Genomic DNA, 18,617 nt, shown 5'->3' with positions numbered 1-18,617 from the left:
CACACACACACACACACACACACACACACACACACACACACACACACACACACACACACACACACACACACACACACACACACACACACACACACACACACACACACACAATTGGATTGTCCTTCCCTTTGCTAAAATGGCTTCTCCTATTTCTCCCCAACCCAGATGAGATAAAGTTACCACCAAAAAGCAACTGGGCCAACCGGCGTTATTTGTGCAAACACGACCGTCCACCTCTGAAACATTTTGTCCATCAGTCAAGGTCGAGGCTCCTTCTTACAGTCGACATGCAGGGCATATATCTTACCACAGCCGAGCTACTGGAATATAGTGTTGTTTCAGATCAGCTCGTGTCCCTCGAATGGCTTACAGATGATTACTGGAGACTCTCAAGTATTAGCGGAGCGGACGCGGGAGCAGCCGGTGTCTCCCCCACAGACACGCAGACCACTGACTCAGGCTGTAACAGGCCCAAAATACACCACGGGTCGAGAGGGCAGAGCAACGAGAGGAATCGTCAAGCCAACGAGGTGGGAGGGTTGAGAAAAGCACTGAACTGGAAGGAGGTGCGGAGCCCACCTACTCGTATATTAACAAGTGAGTCACCAGGAAACACCATGTCTCATTCAGCAGGACAAAAGGGAGCTCATTACTCCTCCGTGGCTGTCACGTATGCATGCCGCGCATGACTTTGGTCCAACGCTGCTGTGTCACGTCTGGCTCGGTGCAATCAAAGCAGGGTCGTCTGGTGGTGATGAAGAACTTCATTACCGTTTCTTTTGGGGGGGCGACTGCAGATTACATCGGCTGTCAGGCTTCGAACGGTGTGACGGATATAATTCCCCCGTTTTCCACGTGTGCAGAAATGGGAGTGTTATTTATTTATTCACTACTCTGCGTGACGAGCGAGTGTCCGCTTCCATCGCAGACAGTGGGGGCGGCCGGGTGGGGGGCATATTAAAGAGCAGGGGATATTGATTGGGGCTTGGTACGGTCTGCGCTTTGCATAGCAAATGGGCCTCATTACCATAACGTCTCTGGATAATTAATGTGCAGTCGGTCGGCCTGCCATTGGTTGTTGGTCATTTCGAAACTGTTCAATTTTCATCTCGGCCCGGTGCTGCTGGCAGGGCTCTTCTTCCCCCTCCCGGTCCTCGCTCTGCTTCCACGTCTCCCAGGGAAAGATCGTTATCGTCACGCAACGGCCTTCCGCGTCCTTACAACATTACAACATGAGGCAGACACGGAGGCCACGGGCCGGCTTTTCAAATGAACATTTGTGTGACATTTAAGTCGCAATGTATACCTGCGGTGAGTTGTGTGCCATTTACAGCGTGAATTGGCATGCTCTTATTTGTTGGTCTCGTTTGATATCTTTCTTATTGGGGGGGAAAGGATTTAACCTGTCTATGTCTGAATAGCGTTGCAGTCTAGGACACGAGGAAAGGACTGATTAGGAGCTATACTAGGGAGCTTGAAATCAGACTACTGTAAATGCCACTGAAATGTCTGTATGACTCTATGTGCACGATCACACATCCAGCACACTGTGGAAGACGGAGTATTTTAAGTATCAATCTGAACGGTGGCTCGTAGGAGACACAAAGAAGGACAAAAAGCTCCCCTGATCCCGACAGAGTGAATCCAGGAGGCCTCTGTTTTGGAGATTCCTCTCCCGAGGGCTTGTGCAGGTTTAAAAATAGGCAGCTTTACCCCGAGCTGCATCGCAGGGATGAGATTTGCAGTCCTAACAGGCCGTGCAGATTGCCATTACTTATGCCTGACAAGCCGACCCTCTGATGTTTCCATGCTGGCCTATTTTAACAACATAAGCTGCCGCTGCCGCTCCCGCTGCTACGGAGATGCGTATTTCCAAATTGGATGAAAAAAGCTTGTCCTGGGGTTATAGTGGGGTTCCCACAACGCACATGTGCTGTCTAGTCGCCAGCGCAGGACAGATATGTGGAGACAAACATTTGACCTGAGCTGGTGTCGCTACGGTTTCTGCACTTCACACAAGCACTCACCTTTGTGGTAGAAAGGCTTCTTCATGCCATCTGGAAGCCGGGCTTTACGCTCGACGCCGTAGCCGTGGCGCGGGCCGTGGTCTTCGTGGTTATACCTCACCCCGTCTCTCCTGGCAGCCTCGGCCGCCATTTTATCCCGCATGGCCTTGGCGCGTTCTGACTCGAGTGCGATGGCTTTCTCCAACAGGGACAGGTTGCCCTTGGTCATGTCGAACACTTCTTCCGATCGGTCCGACGTCACGGAGGCCGTGTCCTCGTCGAAGTCCCGCAGGTTGGCGTGGTAGCGGTTGTCCTGCGCGCAGCTGGAGAAGGCCTTGGAGCGCGGGCTCAGCTGCTCCTCCAGCTTCATCAGATTGTCCAGGTCGGAATAGTTTCGCCGGTCGTCTTGGCTGTGGTGGAAATCCCCGTAGCTGTGGTGCTGCGCCTGCTGGTTGGGATCCCCGCATGAAAAATGGTTCTGCTGGGACGGCCCGTTCCGGTCGGTGGACTTGGTCTCGCTCAGCTTCCGGGCCAAGTCGAAGCACTGGTTTCGTAGGCACTCCAGACTGCTCAGACACACCTCCTCGTCGCTGTTTTCCATTTGTCCGTTGCTGTTGATCTTAACACCATTGCCACCGTGTGCGTTTCCCCCGTTGTGGCCGCAGATGTTCTCGGCCGCGCCGTCCCCAAACTCCTGTCCGTCTAAAGTGTCGGACATCACGGCGCCGTGACCTTGAGCCAGAAGCTTCAGAGAGTCCACGGTCTCCCGAACCACATCGCTGTCCACGTCCAAAGTCAAATCCCCCCTTTGGGTGACCGTCCCCTCATCTTCTTCCTCCTCTTCCTCCCCGTCGTCCTCTTCCTCCTGGTCCTCTTCGTCCTCCTCGTCCTCCTCGTCCTCTTCGTCATCGTACTCCTCCTCGGCGCTGTTGGACGAGTTGCTGTTCATCTCCGATTCCGTCATGGCTCGGTTGGCGGCGTCTTCTGCGATCTTGCCCAGGTTGAGGAGGGACTTGGCCACTAGTTCGTCGTAGTTCTCGTACTCCTCGTTGTTGTTGCCGTCCTTCTCCGTCGCCGGGCCAGACTTGGCTCCGCCGCCGTGGCCGTGGCCCCTCTCGTTCCTGCCCCGCTGATCGTCCTCTGTTGGAAAGAAAGAACAAACGTCTTGTAATTTCATTTCCGTCATTCTATTTTACTGGTAAATCAGATTTCTGGGCTCGGTCCATCTAAATTGGATAAGGAACTCTTTGCTTCCCCTAATAATTTACTTTGAGAGTCTTAACAGCAGCTTGTGTTCTGAATTGTGAATCAGCACAGGAAGTTAAATATAGTCGGGGGAAGTTCCACGGAAAGATGCGCCGGTAAATAAATTGTGATCTTTGAAACCAGGGGCATCTTTTAGTCCTAAATTTGAACATATTTCCTGGATGTCTATAGAAAGAGATCTAATGATTAAAAATACTAATGCTGTGATGGACGGACGGATATTTTCTGCTTAAGATTTCTGTAAATAGTTTCAAATGAGAAACTATTTTGTTCCGCTGTGTCAATCAAAAAACGGAGAAAATCCTTTTTACCAGAGTCTTATATCTGAGATAATATTGTGTTCCATCTGCAACAGGATGAAGCTTTTTATCATTTGCTGTTTAAGTTCCTTTTTGTATTCAATCATGGGTATCTTTAGAATTCCTTTCACTGCCTAATTGATTCTGACAGGCTGCAAAAGGTTACTGAACCTCTTCTGTCAGTAATTTCAAGCACTTCCAATCTCTCCTTTCACATTTCCGCCCTTAGCCGCCATGAGCGCATAGCTCTCGCTCGCGCCACATTCGCCTCGTGTATTCCTTCAGAGGACCCCAGCGCACCCCCCCACCCTGCAAGTAAAACGCCGTTGTTTCTTAGAGATGAAATATGAATTAACAGCCAGCTCGCATGTGAATATGAAGGAGAAACTTGACTGTGTACATTAGAATGAAGTATGTATACACATATTATCCAACTGTGGACTTTGTACATAGACTAAACAAACACCAGCTGCCTTTCTCTCACTCACACACTCCAACCTAATGACAGCAGCACACTATTGGTGCTCGCGGGTCGAGAGCTTGAGAGCGGGAAGGGAGAAGAGTCACAAATGACCGGGCACATATTTTGACAGTGGGCGGCTGCTAACATCAACCTCCGGCACCGGGGGTTTAATTTTTGACGATACGAAACACGGCACAGGAAAGCAATTTGAAGAGCAATCAAGGTACATAAGAGAGATGTGGAAGCGAGACCGATTGAGGAGGGGACAGAGAGGCCGCCCCGCCTTGGATTGGCTTTGGATTAGCTACGGGGATGCGCACGGCGCTGAGAAACACAGACGAGCTTCAGAATGTCACCTCTATTACATTTAGGAGATTGGAATCTGCCCGGGCGACCATGCGGTACTGTGGTCCCGGGGCAAATGGGGAAGATGGTAATGATGCGTACCCAGAGATTTTTCTGGCATTCTCAGGGAATATGCTGCAGATTACGATATAATCAATGCATACATGAATAAAGATATAGAACATATCGTCTTAATTGTAATATTTATTGGAACTCTAAAATAAGTTGGTATTTGAATATAAAATAATTTAACGACCGGGAGTATATAACTGTATTTGTGACTTATTTGGGAAAGACAGGAATGAATAGACAGAGTGCGTCCAAAAAAGGTTCAGCTCACAGCACTGCAGGTTTTCTGAGAGATTTTTTTTCTTGACCGTGTTTCTCTGAAAGTCACTGAGAATAGTAAAATATGTGTTGTTTAAATTATTGCTAACATTTGGATAGAAAAATCCTCCAAACCTCTGCTTACTCCTCACCCCAAAGGCCCGATGCAAACAACACGGGAATCATCTGCTACTAACGGACACGGAGGCTCTTGACAGGCTGAAGAGATCGAGAGTCTCCGTGTTACACTGAAGCCTCGGCCGTGAGCTCTAACCAACACCAGGCTGTGGAAAATCACATTCTGAGAAAAGAAATAAAGAAATACGAGCTCGGCTGCTGGGATGCAACATCAACACTTTGGGTGGGGTGGGGGGGGGCCACGCACCAACTAGGGTTCACACACTCCTCTCAGAGCTTCACTCTTAATTGAACTTGAAGGCACTGTCAGGTCCAATCTTGATGCGGGGGTGCGAAGCAGAGAAACCTGCCAAATGTGGTCTTGGGCATGTTGGGAGGGGCTCCAGAGAAGATCTGGTTGAGGGTTATGTGTCATGTATTCAGGGTAGGCACCATCAAAGACTTTGCTAGACAGTGACTCTCGTATTCTTAATGTTGAATATTCATCAAGGGACGGACGTGTGAAGATTTGTTTGTTTTCAAAAATGCTTAATCTCTGTTGCTTACCAAAATAATCAGCTTTAACACCGATGGTCTTCTAGACAATGCTAAAGCATTTCAGTGGAAACAAATTGCTTAGTTGGATCCTGCTGTTTTTAACCATCAATTTAGATCATTTCTATGGAATTTATGCACTTATATATTTTTTTAAGAAACAGAAAATCAAGAATGAAACAAAAAATTGGTCACCTGTGCACCTCTCCTCCAGCTTCTATTAGACCACAGTAACAGGATGGTTACGTTCTTTAAAAATAGTAAGTATGTAAAACTATAAATGAATAGTAAATAATTAAAATAAATCACTGTAACAAGGTTTGTGACGTCGTACTCCAATGCAAAACACAATCAGTATCTGAACAGCAGGTCCACCTGCTCAAATATGGACTTATGGTCAAATGTGGACTTAATAAAAGACGGAGAGAAATGCTTTTAGGAATTGTTAGACATTCAGGAAAAGATTTACACTTGCTTTCTAGGGGAAAGAAGATTTACGGCCCCCCATAAAGCTCTTCTGGAGCTCTCTGGTTACCACGTTAGAACTCGATGTTAAAGCACACTGTGCAGGACTCAATGGCGTCCAGTGGTGACCCTGGAGACGGCTGGGTGTCCCTCGGGACCTGGCCTCGCCTACTGTAGGGGCACTGAGGTCAGACACCGGCTGCACGCTACGGCTCCAGTTACCAGGGTGGAGAAGTGTGGTTTGTCCGTTCCGGGCTACTGTAGAAACATGGCGGTGCAAGAAACTCTATGAAGAGGAACCCAAATCAAACCCAAATCAAACAGAAGATTGCTGAAGACTGAAGTTTTGTGACAGTGAGAAAGATTTTTTCTGACCCACCAAGCGACATAAATCTAGTGTTGAACTATTGCTTTAATCCTTTTCTATTATTTGCGTATCAAACATCAGTCTGATGACTTTTGCTACGTAATAATGAGAAAGTGAGCTCACCTTGACTGTGCTCTGCCTCCTCGTCCTCGTCCTCGTCCTCTCCCTCCTCATAGTCCACCTCCTCTAACGCCTCCTCCTCTTCCTCCGCCTCGTCCAACCTCTCATCATCCCGGTCCTCCTCCTCTTCTTGCTCCACATCCACCTCCTCCTCTTCCTCCTCCTCCTCCTCCTCCTCCTCTGCTTCTCCATCCCCTCTCTCCACTACACCTTCTTCGTGCTCCATTTGCTCAATGTTGTAGTCCATGTAGCCTTCCACCTCCTCCACCTCCTCCTCCACTTCTCCGTCCTCTTCCTCCTCCTCTACTGCTCCTTCCTCCTCCTCTTCCTCCCGGTCGTCCATCTCCTCCGTGCCGTCGGTCTCGTAGCACTCCTCCATGGTGGAGTTGTCCATGTCATCTAGGTAGGTGCTCCTCTTGGGGGAGGTGTCCAGGGTTTGTCTCTCTAGGCTCTTTCTCTTTTTTGCCCGGGGGCAGCCGTACACACTGCAGAGGGGAGATAAGAGGGCAGCCGTTAGCCTCACCTGGCTACGAATGCTAATGCTCAGCTGCTATCAAGTGTTAATGTGCAGCAACTTACAAGCCAGAATGCACAAAGCACAAAGACGCAACGGCACAAGAGCCTTTTACTGCAAGGAGAGCAACACCCCTTAAGTTCATCTGCTGGGAGACATATGAAACTTTGCTTAACAAACCCTAATTAGACATGAACTCATTAACTCATCGGGCAATTATAATAAAATGCTCCATTTTGTCTAGAACCCGGTTACAAAGGGATAAGAAAAACAAATCCCTGAAGCAAACTAAGCAGATGATTTGCTTTATTTTCACATTAAATTATAAGTCCAATAAAACAAAACAGAAACCACTGTGCATGTCACACAAACACTGAGTTCTGTAGCGACATCCTCTGCCTCTGACGTGAGTGCAGCTGCCTGGAGTCGACTGTACGAGGGAGGAGACGACCTGTAGCTGGATTAATTGAATCTCGTCCGAGGCACCTCTGGTCTTTAATGTATTCTGTGCCCCCCCGGCAGCAGGGGGACGGATCCTAATCGGATAATCTGGTAATCTGTGTATTCGCTCAGGCTATTGATCACAGGGGCTTAATCCATTTCACTCATCAAACCTCCGAGAGCCCCCGAGCTGCCACCTGCCCCCCCCCCACCCCCCCGGCTGTAAGCTGCATGTGTGTGACTTTGGGGGCGCGTGTGGCTGAGGTGCATGCGTTTGGCTCCATTGGAACAAAGGCGCCCACACGGGCGGAATGATAATGAGTTCTGCTGAGTGTTTTGGCCCTCGAATCAACCTCTTGTCCAGGCCGCCGCGTCACAGAGCTAAAGACGCTGCGGGCGTGTTCACTCGGCTGTGAAATATCCCTGGCTCCTATTTTTACCACCGTTGGATGTTTCCAGCGGCTGTGTGCGCTACTTCGAGCGAGACCTGATGTGAGAGAATGGCACCGAGGCTGTGCGAGGGAAAATGTTGGTCGTTAGAGGTGCGCTGTGCTGGAAAAGAGGTGAGCTGCTGTTGCAGGCCGGATTGCTGCTAGGAGGCTTTTTCCCGTCAATGTGTCCCACAGTCCAATATCCGGTCCCATCCATCCCTCCCTCTCTCCTCAGTCCCTGACGGCCATCAGTCAGCCAGGGTACAGTCAGCTGGCAGGCTCAATCTCGCCAAGCCCAGGGATCCCTTAATGGTCTGACCCCCTGCACCCCCCCCCCCCCCCGCAACCAGGGGCCTCATTTCATTAATCCAAGCCCACGTGGAAACTCATTCCCTGCCTGACAGCCGGATCCCAACCCCAGGGCAGCATGAGGGGTCTGTGGGACAGTTGGGGAATGAGTGTGTGTGTGTGTGTGTGTGGAGTGGGGAGGGGGGGGGACACTACAGCACTGTGATCAATAGCGCTTGTGACCAAACATCTCAAAAGCACATTAAAATGCCACTCATCCTGGCCCCCTTGAGTTCCGGGGCCCTCTCCAAATAAATCAAGGGGGCCGGTCCCAGTAGGTCAGCAGCTGCCAAGGCAGGCGGGTTGGCAGCAGACAAGGATAGGAGGGTGGAGGGGGTGGAGGGAGGGAGAAGCGGGGGCTCCCCGCCCCTGAATGTGCTTTATAACCCGACTGTGCAAAAAGTTGCTCCTTCACTGGAAGTTACTGCAGTGAGCGTCCTGCTTGTAATGGGGCTCGTGCTAAGGGGGCTCAGGGGCTTTTGACACTGCAAGAGGTGCGTTTGCCCCTGAGATGACTCAGTCGCAGGAAGCCCCCCCCCCCCCCCCCCCGTCCCTCCTACAGCTGCGCCATCCCACCATCTCTGTCGCAGCGACCTTGACTGCACCGTTCGTCATCAACAGGCATCCCACTCACTGCGCTCGGCAATTAAAATTACAGCAATAATTAGGTGGCACTAAAAGAAAATACTCTTCTCTGGGCATTGAAAGAAAAGGGGGCGAGCACATACTGGAAATAGCGCTTGGACTGGTGCGGTTTCCCTCGGCTTTGTCCCCTGGCACAATCACAAAATCCCCGGGAGGAGAGTGCAGCGTGAGAGGTAGCAATCACAAAAGAAAAGAGCTTCGGATCACAAAAAGACCACTTCATATTTTATGGAGAGGGCATCCTCGCCATGATAAGATGGAACAAATTCTATTACCGTGTGAACAAGTGGCCCTTGAATGCATAAACCCCCCCCCCCCCCCCTTCTGGAAATGCTACAGTGAGGGCCCCGTTTCCGGAGCGCTAATGCGAGGCGGGGAGTGGAGCAGCAGGAGGGGCACGGCTCCCGCTCGGCTCAATTTGGGGGCGACAGCTAAGCGGCTGCTGGAATGCGACAGCGTTCCACGGCACCTTTATTAGCAGTCGTATTAGCGGCTGTTCTCAGCGGGGGCCGAAGCTTTAGCCAGCCATTAGCATCACAAGCTATTTGTCTGCCTGACACGGGGGATGAGGCGGCTGATGCCTTTTTCCTCTCGGTGCTCGCTCTTTCTCCCCCCCCCTGCTCTCCGTCCGAAGCCTCGACACCCAACCTCCTCCATTGGGGGACACCAATTCCCTTCTAAACGCCCACCCCTTGCCCTCACCCCTCGTTCGCCCCTGTCTCTCCTCAACCTCCTTGTTGTCGCTCCTCAGCGCTCCAGCTGGAGATGGAGGGAGCGTGCCACCTCTGGCCGTGGCCCCCGCCTTATCCAGCGGATGGATCTATAGACATGTGTGGCAGTGCCCCGTCTCCATGGTGATACCCTCAAAAAATCCATGAGGGATTCCGCCATCCTCACAGCAAAGCCAGGGAGGAGGACATGAGAGAGAAGGAAGGACGAGGGGGGGAGGATGAGCGGTGGGGAGGCAAAGGCAGGCTGTGGTAAAGCCAGACAGGCGAGATGTATGTTTCCCTGCATATATATATATATATATATACAGTATATACATATATATACATACACACACATCTTATTTGTGCATGCAGAAATTGGGGTAAATATAGACGAGCTGTTGAAAAGAAAGAAGAGGGGTGTGTGTGTGTGTGTGTGTGTGTGTGGGAGAGGAGAGAGGATCATTTCAGAGCTGTCAGGCATCTCCCACTAGCAGGGGAGAACAAAAGAAGGAGTCTTGGTGCAGGAGGCTCAGCACATGGCAGACGCTGCAATTTGGGGCGTTTTCTGTCATCTCCGGCTCTCACTGGTATATCAGCTGCTGCGGCTCATTCACCCACACACACACACATGCACGGACACGCACCAGTTGGTGCAAGAACTCATCAGATATTACTTGTTGTAGAGCGGTAATAATCCTCATGGTCAGATGAACATGTATGACGGTTGTGTGCCGCGATGGAATTACATGTGCCGAAGGATTAGAGTCTTAGTAACACAAGACGTTTCGGTGTAATCTTTTCACGTGCAGGTTGAATGTTTGAATGTCTCAGACGGCGGTTCTGGTGGCGCGGTAGCTAATGCGCAGCCTGCAGCCACTATGCTTTAGTCAGACGCCCCTGAGCCTCCCTCCACTAGTCTGAGACGCAGTCCAGCGACTAGCAGGCACTGTGGCCGACACGGATTTACCTGTAGTCAAACGATTTTGCAAGAAGATTGATTAGGAAATGATTAATAACGTTCACATGCTGCCCTCGTACAGTGGAAATAAATTCCAAATACACTGCAACAGTAGTACTCTCCCCAGTGCTAAATGAAGATTCTGCATCGCACATCACATCATTCTGATGCATATATATATATAAAAAAATAAATAAAAAAACTGTACTTCATGATGATGAAATATTTGTTATGTATTTGGAATGCACCCGAACCCTAATCCTCCCTGTCCGTAGCTGGGTAGTGGAGGTCCTGAGCTGGAAGGCTCATCCAGCAGCAGATTCTGGGGTGTAATGCGCCTATCTGTCATGCTCCAGCTGAATTCACTCCTGGATTAGCCAGGTAAGGAGTCTCTCCACCAGCGTAATGACTGCCATCAATCACCACACGCACACACACACACACACACACACACACACACACACACACACACACACAGGGGCCAACTAGTTAACTGCTAGCCCATTTGGAGAAGGAATCCTTTCCTCCAGTTTGTTCTTTGTCTTCACCAGCCTCAGTGTGTGTCGTCATGATGGTTCAGCCAAATTCCAACCATAATCCCTCTCTTCATTTAGTTTTTTTGTTCGCTATTATTTGTTGAATATCTGTATATATATATATATTATATATTCGTTGAATATATCTATATCAATATATATTGTGGGGATTCTCACCAAATCTACGGTGATGTCTTTCAAACTGTTTGTTATGTGGATCAGCTGTTCAGTATTTTGGAGAAGAAAAGGAATCAAAACTCCTCCAGACTTCTTTCTTAAACAAAAGTGTTCTATTCTATATTGTTGTTAAATCCCATTAATACACCATTAAGTACACGTGACTTAATGAGGGAAAGTTGGAGGTCAGACATGACACACATGGCTAAAGCCTGATGTCTTGTATTCCTCGGTGCCATGGAGAACCCATGTTAAAGTCTACTGTCTTGTACATAACATTGTGTTTGTTGAATATGTCCGTTCTGCACACTGTGATTGGTCGATCCCTTTATTTGCTGTGCAAAAGTTCAGAAAAAAATCAACCTGACTGCAGAAAGAAAATGAGCTTTTTTAACGCTAACTGCCGTTCTATGTGAAAGCTCTCTGACAGAAACCACAATAAAAAAAGAGCCCCGCGGTGCCTGAGCGCCCTAAAGCGTGTTACGATGTGATTCTCACTCTGCGTCATGTTTAGCCGCCGCGGAGGAACGCCTTCTGACGTTGATGTAATCAAGTTGGCAGCCACTCCAAGGAGAGGGCAGGCCAAGGGGTGGGAGGGGGGTTCAGGGGTTAGAGGTCAGATTGTGCCCGGCCTGGAGCTGCCCCAAAGCAGCCCTCCCCCCCCGTGCGTACCCTTGGTTGGCACACTCGCTGCTCATGATCTGTTATTCTCTTTGATGTCTTCCTCTGGGAGGCGGTTATAAAAAAAAAAGATGACAAAAAAAGGCGTCAACACCTGTTTATCAGGGTAACAGCGGAAAAGGTAGTCTGCAGGCTTTTCATAATATGTAAAATAATAATAATATGCACGGGAAGCAAAAAGGGGGAATTAAAAAGAGTTCAAAATAAACAAATGGCATCAAAGAAGAAGCTGTGACGAGGGAAGCAGATTCCTCATTTTTAAATGCTTTTCGAAGTTTGTTTTGAATTATTGGAGCTGCATGTCGATGGAAATACAACACTACCATCATTCTTACGTGGGCTGGGTACTCCTACAAAAGCGGTTGCAGTGGCACGAGACGAGTACCGACGTCTTCTCTCTGCTGTTGAAATGATAAGAATGGTGTCAGAGTCAAAGTGAAATGAACCCCAGGGCTCTAATGACAGAGCCGACGGATCAAACCCAACTCGGCTCTCTTCCCCCTCAGTCCACACCGGCTCTCTGCTGATATAAAGCCTCCCCATTAAATATGGAAATTTCCCTTTTTCGGTGACAGATACTTCACAGAGGGGGGCTGATGGCAGAGCCGGTGTTTTTTTGGAAGGGGAAGTGGCAGATTTTGATTAATGCGACCTTATCTGGTTGCGCACATGGAGGAGGAGGGGTTGCTGAGCTTGGCGGGGGCGGATGGCTGCCTGTTCTCTTCCTCCTGCTCCGCTTTCCCTGGCTGGGCTCCCGCCCCGCCGTGGTTCCTCCATCTCGGCGTTTTAACGTTGCGCAGCCCATCCTCGCCCTCGCTCTGCCTGCATCTCAACGCTCCCTTTTCCGTCTCCAATCGCACTCATGGCGTTTCCCTGCTGCTCCGTCTCCATCTTCCATTTGGGATCTCCTTTTCCTGTATCTTCTGCTCTCCCTCTGCCAGGCGGCGTGTAGGGTGCAGCCTCCCCCCCCGTGTCGCTCTATCCCCACCTGGCCCGCTTCCAATGCTTTTAGTGAGAACTATCTGTCAAGCTATGAATAATACAGGCCCGGGGCTGGCGTTAGCTTGCTAGCTAGCTATGTGGAATCCAAATGAGGTCTCCAGCAGGAAGAGAGCACTTGACTTTTAGCTCACTGCCGCGCGCTCCCTACCAAGACAGGCAATTACTCAGCCCACAGCCCCAGCTGCAGCCGTGGAAATCACACACAGGCAAACACACAAACACACACACATACATGTGCATGCCGACACAGCCTTGCCCCCTGATCCAGAGAAGAACAACATCTGCCCATGCAGTGACACAAGTCTGAAACCTTCCTGCCATACATTGATTGAAAAATCGATAGGATCATCTTTTCTTGCTCATGCAAAGCAAATGTTTTTGATGGGGATGGATTATGAAATTGAGGCATTGATTGTGGCTCCTGGAACAGGATATACATTGAGGCTAAAGTGATTATGCTTGTATATAGTTGCAGGTGCAGACTGTTCAAGTGACGTCTGGTCATGTCTGGTGAGGAAACCAGTATAGAAACTATTAATGCCGTTGTGGCGGTGAATATTTGACACGCAGCTCAGCTCGAGAGGTCCATCAATCAACGGCGGAGTCACCTCATCATCGCTTATCTGTTGATTAACAGGGGAACACGCCGGACACCTTTATCGCACTCGTCCCACCCTTATGGCGGCGGGCGGAGGGGGCTATCGCATGTATCGGCCACATGACACATGTACGGGCCGCGTAATTAGTTTTGCGGCGAGGCGTTCCGAGGTGAAGGCGTTAACCCATCCATCATGGCGTCTAATCACGCGGGGGTGGAGTGAGGGATGTGATTACACAGCGCTAGGCAACGACGGGCTTCACAGGTAAAGATAGTCATACAGGATGAGAGCCTTCTGCATGCGTCTGGCATGTGTGTGTGTGAACAAGGTGTGTGTTTTGGCTGTGGGCGTTGGGAGGTGTCTGTGTGGCGCTGTGTGCGTTTGCGTGCCTACGCGTATTGTGGTAATGAGATCTAGTTAGTGAAGCTCCAGAGTGTCTTATTAACAAATAATAACAGCGCTCCTTTGTTTTTTGTTGTTGTTGTTTTTTTTGGTTACCTCTCCTCCTTTCTATTATTCACATCTCACAGATTTACTCATGATTCTTTCATAGGAGCATCTTGTGCAACCTAGAAACTGAATGTCGCACGAAACCTTCCTGTCACATGGTGCTTTGTGTACGAACAACTACATTATGTTCCCGTGCGTAAATGTATGTGTTTATTGTCCATCCCAAAAGTGTCCTGCATTGGATTGTAAAAGAAACCCCTCTGTATTTGCACACACATGAGTGCGGATGACAGAGAGCTATGAAGTAGATGAGTTGGGTTTTTCCGGATCAGTAACGAGGGCTGCAGTGAGGCCATTCTGCCATTCAACGCATCAAATCAGCATGGCGTCCTGTGTGCTTTAGCCGGATCTGAAATTGCCAGGTTGAAGAGAGGCACTCAGCTGGGAACGCTGCTCTACATGTGAAGTGGGTTGTGTGCGTGTGAGGGCTTTGCCGTAGTGTGAGTCTGTGTGTGCGACTCGCATGTCTGCACGTGTGTGGCTTGGCACCGAAGACAGCCTACGTGGGTGTGAACGCCCGTGTGAATGTGCGTGTCAGAGTGCCGGCCTTGGCCTCTCGTCCCTCTCGGCCTCCAGGTGAAGAGCCTCTTGGAGGCCCTGCTCCAGTCGAGGCCCCTTGAAGCCAGGCTGGCAGCACTCTACCCAGATAGAGGTAAGCCTGCCGGTCACCATGCGTCTTAGCACCAAACACTCAGTGGACTATCGGACTTCTTGGCACCAGCAGGCAGTGACGTCCCGCGCTAGAGACAAACCTTCCGGCAATCCTCAATTGACTTCCAGGATATCGGTTCGGACAGAAGCTTCCAGGGAAGCGACAACATGTCAGTTGCGCCTGCTTTAGTTCACATTTACACTACGTACTATTCTTCTTGTAGTCCCCGTTATCATACTCTATCAGGGAGGAGGTTGGTGTGGGGGAAGATCTACAGCACACTATACAGTCCCCCTTTTTGAAAATGGGAACCACCACCAGGGTCCATTGGCACTGCTCCGGACCCCCATGCATGATTTCAAAGGCGTGTCAAATAAGACGGCCAGACAATGTCCAGCACCTTCAGCAACTTGAGCAAAACTCATCCACACACGGCGCCCGGCCACGAGGGAGCTTTTGACCACTGTAGCAACTTCTACCAGGGACATGAACGCAACCCCCCCCCCCCCCGTTTCTAAATAAATACAGGTCTGAGCACTGAAGAATAAGTTATTCTACCAGTGTATAAGCATACATCACATTGGTGGTTTTGGTCTTTATCAATTGTATTTGTCAACATGAAGCCAAACGCAGCGTTTGAGCAGACGAGAAGGACTGATAACAGCAGTCTTCCTTGAGTGGTCGTGGTAGATGTTGTGTTTCGCCCGTCAACGCGCTCAAAGCAATGAGCGTCTCCACTGGAGAGACCCGAGACTCATCGCACCACTCTGCTGCCTGCTTCCCGCTGTATCTGTCTGAGTGCTTTGAGAGAGCAGAGAGGCCTCTGTGTGTGTGTGTGTGGGTGTGTGTGTGCGTGTGTGCGTGTGTGTGTGTGTGTGTGCGTGTGTGTGTGTGTGCGTGTGTGTGTGCGTGCGTGCATGCGTGCGTGTGTGAGTGCGCGCGTGTGTGTGTGTGTGTGTGTGTGTGCGTGCGTGCGTGCGTGCGTGTGTGTGTGTGTGAGTGTGTGTGTGCGTGCGTGTGCGCGCCTATAGAGATGGCATTTAAGTGTCTCTCCCTTTGCACATGGATAGTACAGCAGACCCATTACCTCCCTGGGCACGTTTGTGTGTCTACCAGCATCTGTGCGTGTGTGTGTGCGTGTGTGCGTGTGTGTGTGTGTGGCATCACATGTATTTGCTGTGCTCCTGCCCTCTACCTTTCTGTTCCCATCCTTCTCTCATTCATCATGCTTCCCTCCCTGTCCTGCTGCCGGAGGTCTCTGCTAAGGTGTAATTTAGATTCCCCCCCCGTTCTCTAATTTCTGCTTGAGTCAGGGGGGGCGTGGCTGCCCCCCCCCCCCCCCCCCCCGTACTCCCCCCCCCCCCCCCCCCGACACCGTGGATATAATCTGTCAATCATTTCCACCGGGCCGGGAGATTGCGTTCAAAGTGAGAGTAATTGTTAAGTCTGCCCCTGCGTGGGCTGGATTGAACGCCCTCTCGCTTTGGCACCAAGAAAAGCATGTATTCCGAGGCAAGGCCAGGTGGAATTGTGAGGCTTTATTGTCGCCGAGGACACGCGGCGAGTTCTCCTCATTTCACCCTTTCTCTCGTCCTCTTTGCCTTTGCCTTACTTGCCTCTTTTCCAATAGTATATTCTCTTTCCATACAATTGTGCCAACACGCCTCTATCCTCTTCCTCCATGATTATCAAGCCCGTCTCCGTTCTAGTCAACATTAACCTGTTCATCGTCGTTGTCCTTTTTATCAAATTCCTTAGAAAGCTGACATCCAAATTGGTGAGTAGGAATGTGGAAACCGTTCCTCTGCCTTGGCTCTCCTGGTTAAATTATTGAAACCTACTGTAGAAAACACTTGACTCCCTAGTTACCTTCCTGTTCCACAGAACATGTTTTATTTATTTTCATGTTTCCATTTTCTAGGAATCTCATACCTGTATTTGCCGGTGAAGTACAGAATACATTCTGTAAATGTGGCCTCTCTGAAACAGCAGATTCAAACCAACCTTGATGATCAAGGGCATCAAAATCCCCGAGTCTCATCACTTCCTGTGACATTCATAATGAATGCTACTGCGGCTCGGTGTAGGAGCCCGGGTCCATCACCTGGACCCTGTTTACTAATCTGCAATGCACTGCCAACCAAAGCGTGCACATAAATGACCCATCGACCTTTGTCCGTGAGCACACACATCACAGTTAACCACACTCCCAACCCCGTGTGTAGGACAGCTGCTGTCATTGTTTTACAGAATCTGTCACGGATGCCGATTAAGTCTGGCGTAGATATTGGACGTCATACGTGTGTAACGAGTGCAGTAGATTAGGAAAACCGTCTAGTGCAAATGGCTTTAGATAAGGCGGGTGTAATAGGTGACGGTTTGCCAGGCCCCACCCCTCTCAGCTATTGTTGGGATCCCTGTCAGGCGTTTTTTATTCTTGCACGCATCAAGGTGGCAAATCTCATCAGGTGATTAAGCTTACATTCGCTCCGTGACGTCTCTGGCGGATTTACAGGATTCTGTGCATCAATTTACAGCAGCCAAGCGTTCAGAGGCTGTGGAAATGCTGCCAATCCCAAACATTGCACCTTTAAACTTTCATGGAAGGGGTCTTCAAATATGCACTGCGCGATGTCGTGCTCACCCAGACTGAAGCTGAAGCGAATCCTGAGGATCATAATTAACCAGAATAGTTCATCCGTATTGAGAAATACACCAACAGCAAAGTGGTTGCGTAGCTGTGTAGCACCTAGTCCTTCGGTCACCACTAGAAGGAAAAATGTAACATTAAATTGTCCTTCAGTTAAAGACAATATTTTTATTTCATATTTTTGACAGACCAAGAAAGAAAACGGGGCGTTCAGCAAACACAACGCCGTCTTGAGTAGCTTTTAAAGGGTTTGCTGTTGATGTGCTTTGGCCCCGTCAGTAGAAATAACACATCATCACTAACGTACAGTGTGCTGGTTAACTGAGCACACAGTTTATCTACTCAGCACACATGTTACTACGCTCTAGCATGTAGAGAAATCCAAAGCTTCACAGGCCCGTTGTCTTTAGTTGTAGCTGCGGAGGCTGTGATTGGACCAGCACAGAACGTGGGAGGAGTCATAGAATTGCTCTAAAATGTCAAATGAACATTTCTGCAAATGCTGCTAATCCACAACAGTAGACGTGTAATTGATACTAGCTTATAGATTGCGTGTGCGCACACACACACACACACACACACACACACACACACACACACACACACACACACACACACACACACACACACACAGTAGAGAGCTGCAGTAACACCCGTGTGTGAGCGTCTGCAGTCTTATGGCATTTGCAGGGCCTCTGAGGAAATTCAAACATTCAAAGAGAGCGGTGGAGGATACGGATGGTGTGCAGCCGTCTAAAGGGGAGGAGGGGGGGAGGAAGGGGGGGTAATTAACATATTAATGACCCCACCTTCCTACAGCTTCTGTCGGATAGTCCAAACACTTTGATAAGTATGCAAATGAGAGCAGCAGCATCTGAAGAGGGAATTAGCTCTGCCACAGACAGCCGAGAGAGATGGGAGGGGTGGGGAGGAAGAGGAAGGTAGGAGGAAGGAAGGACGGAAGCAAAGGAGAGAGGCAGGGAGGGACATGGAGGGGGAAGCGAAGGAGAGGAGGAACGGCGAGATGAAAAGAGGAGGAAGGAAGCGAGGAGCGAGTGAGGGGGAAGAAGACTGAGGCGTGCCGATGAGCTGATGTCCTCATGTTTATTTTAGGGATCTTTAATTATCCGCCGTGCACGTTTAACACAAATGTGTGCGTTTCTAGTATTACACAGAGATACGGAGATATTAGTAAATGAGTTACAGATGCTTTCCTTTTATTCTGGTTCTGGCTCTCAGATCGATATGGGAAGGGTGTGAGGGGGGAGGAGGGGAGGGGGGGGGGGGGCAGACAAGGGCAAGTTTTGAGGATGAGGAGGCACCGTGGGAGAGCAAGCGTTCAATGAGGAGGAAGGAAAAGGGAATGAGGAGGGGAGAGGGAGACACTATAGGTGTGTGCGTGTGTTACCGAGACGCACCTTGTGTGAACC

General features: G+C 49.8%; 1 protein-coding gene across 8 annotated transcripts in view; it reads right to left on the bottom strand.

The window, feature by feature from the left end:
• myt1lb (myelin transcription factor 1-like, b) overlaps positions 1-18,617 on the bottom strand; it is a 79,829-nt gene that overhangs the window by 22,142 nt on the left and 39,070 nt on the right. For all 8 annotated transcript variants that reach the window (XM_078089010.1, XM_078089013.1, XM_078089009.1 and 5 more), the window contains 2 exons: positions 6,334-6,815; positions 2,028-3,146 (listed from right to left, as the gene is read on the bottom strand). In XM_078089010.1, the coding sequence (XP_077945136.1) occupies positions 2,028-3,146; positions 6,334-6,815 (1,601 nt within the window). The remainder of the gene's footprint in view (positions 1-2,027; positions 3,147-6,333; positions 6,816-18,617) is intronic.

This window comes from Gasterosteus aculeatus, chromosome 15 (assembly GCF_964276395.1).
Source record: "Gasterosteus aculeatus chromosome 15, fGasAcu3.hap1.1, whole genome shotgun sequence".
NCBI classification, from domain to species: domain Eukaryota; kingdom Metazoa; phylum Chordata; class Actinopteri; order Perciformes; family Gasterosteidae; genus Gasterosteus; species Gasterosteus aculeatus.
The sequence above is the reverse complement of the archived record's forward strand: the minus strand, read 5'-3'. Positions and strand labels throughout refer to the sequence as shown.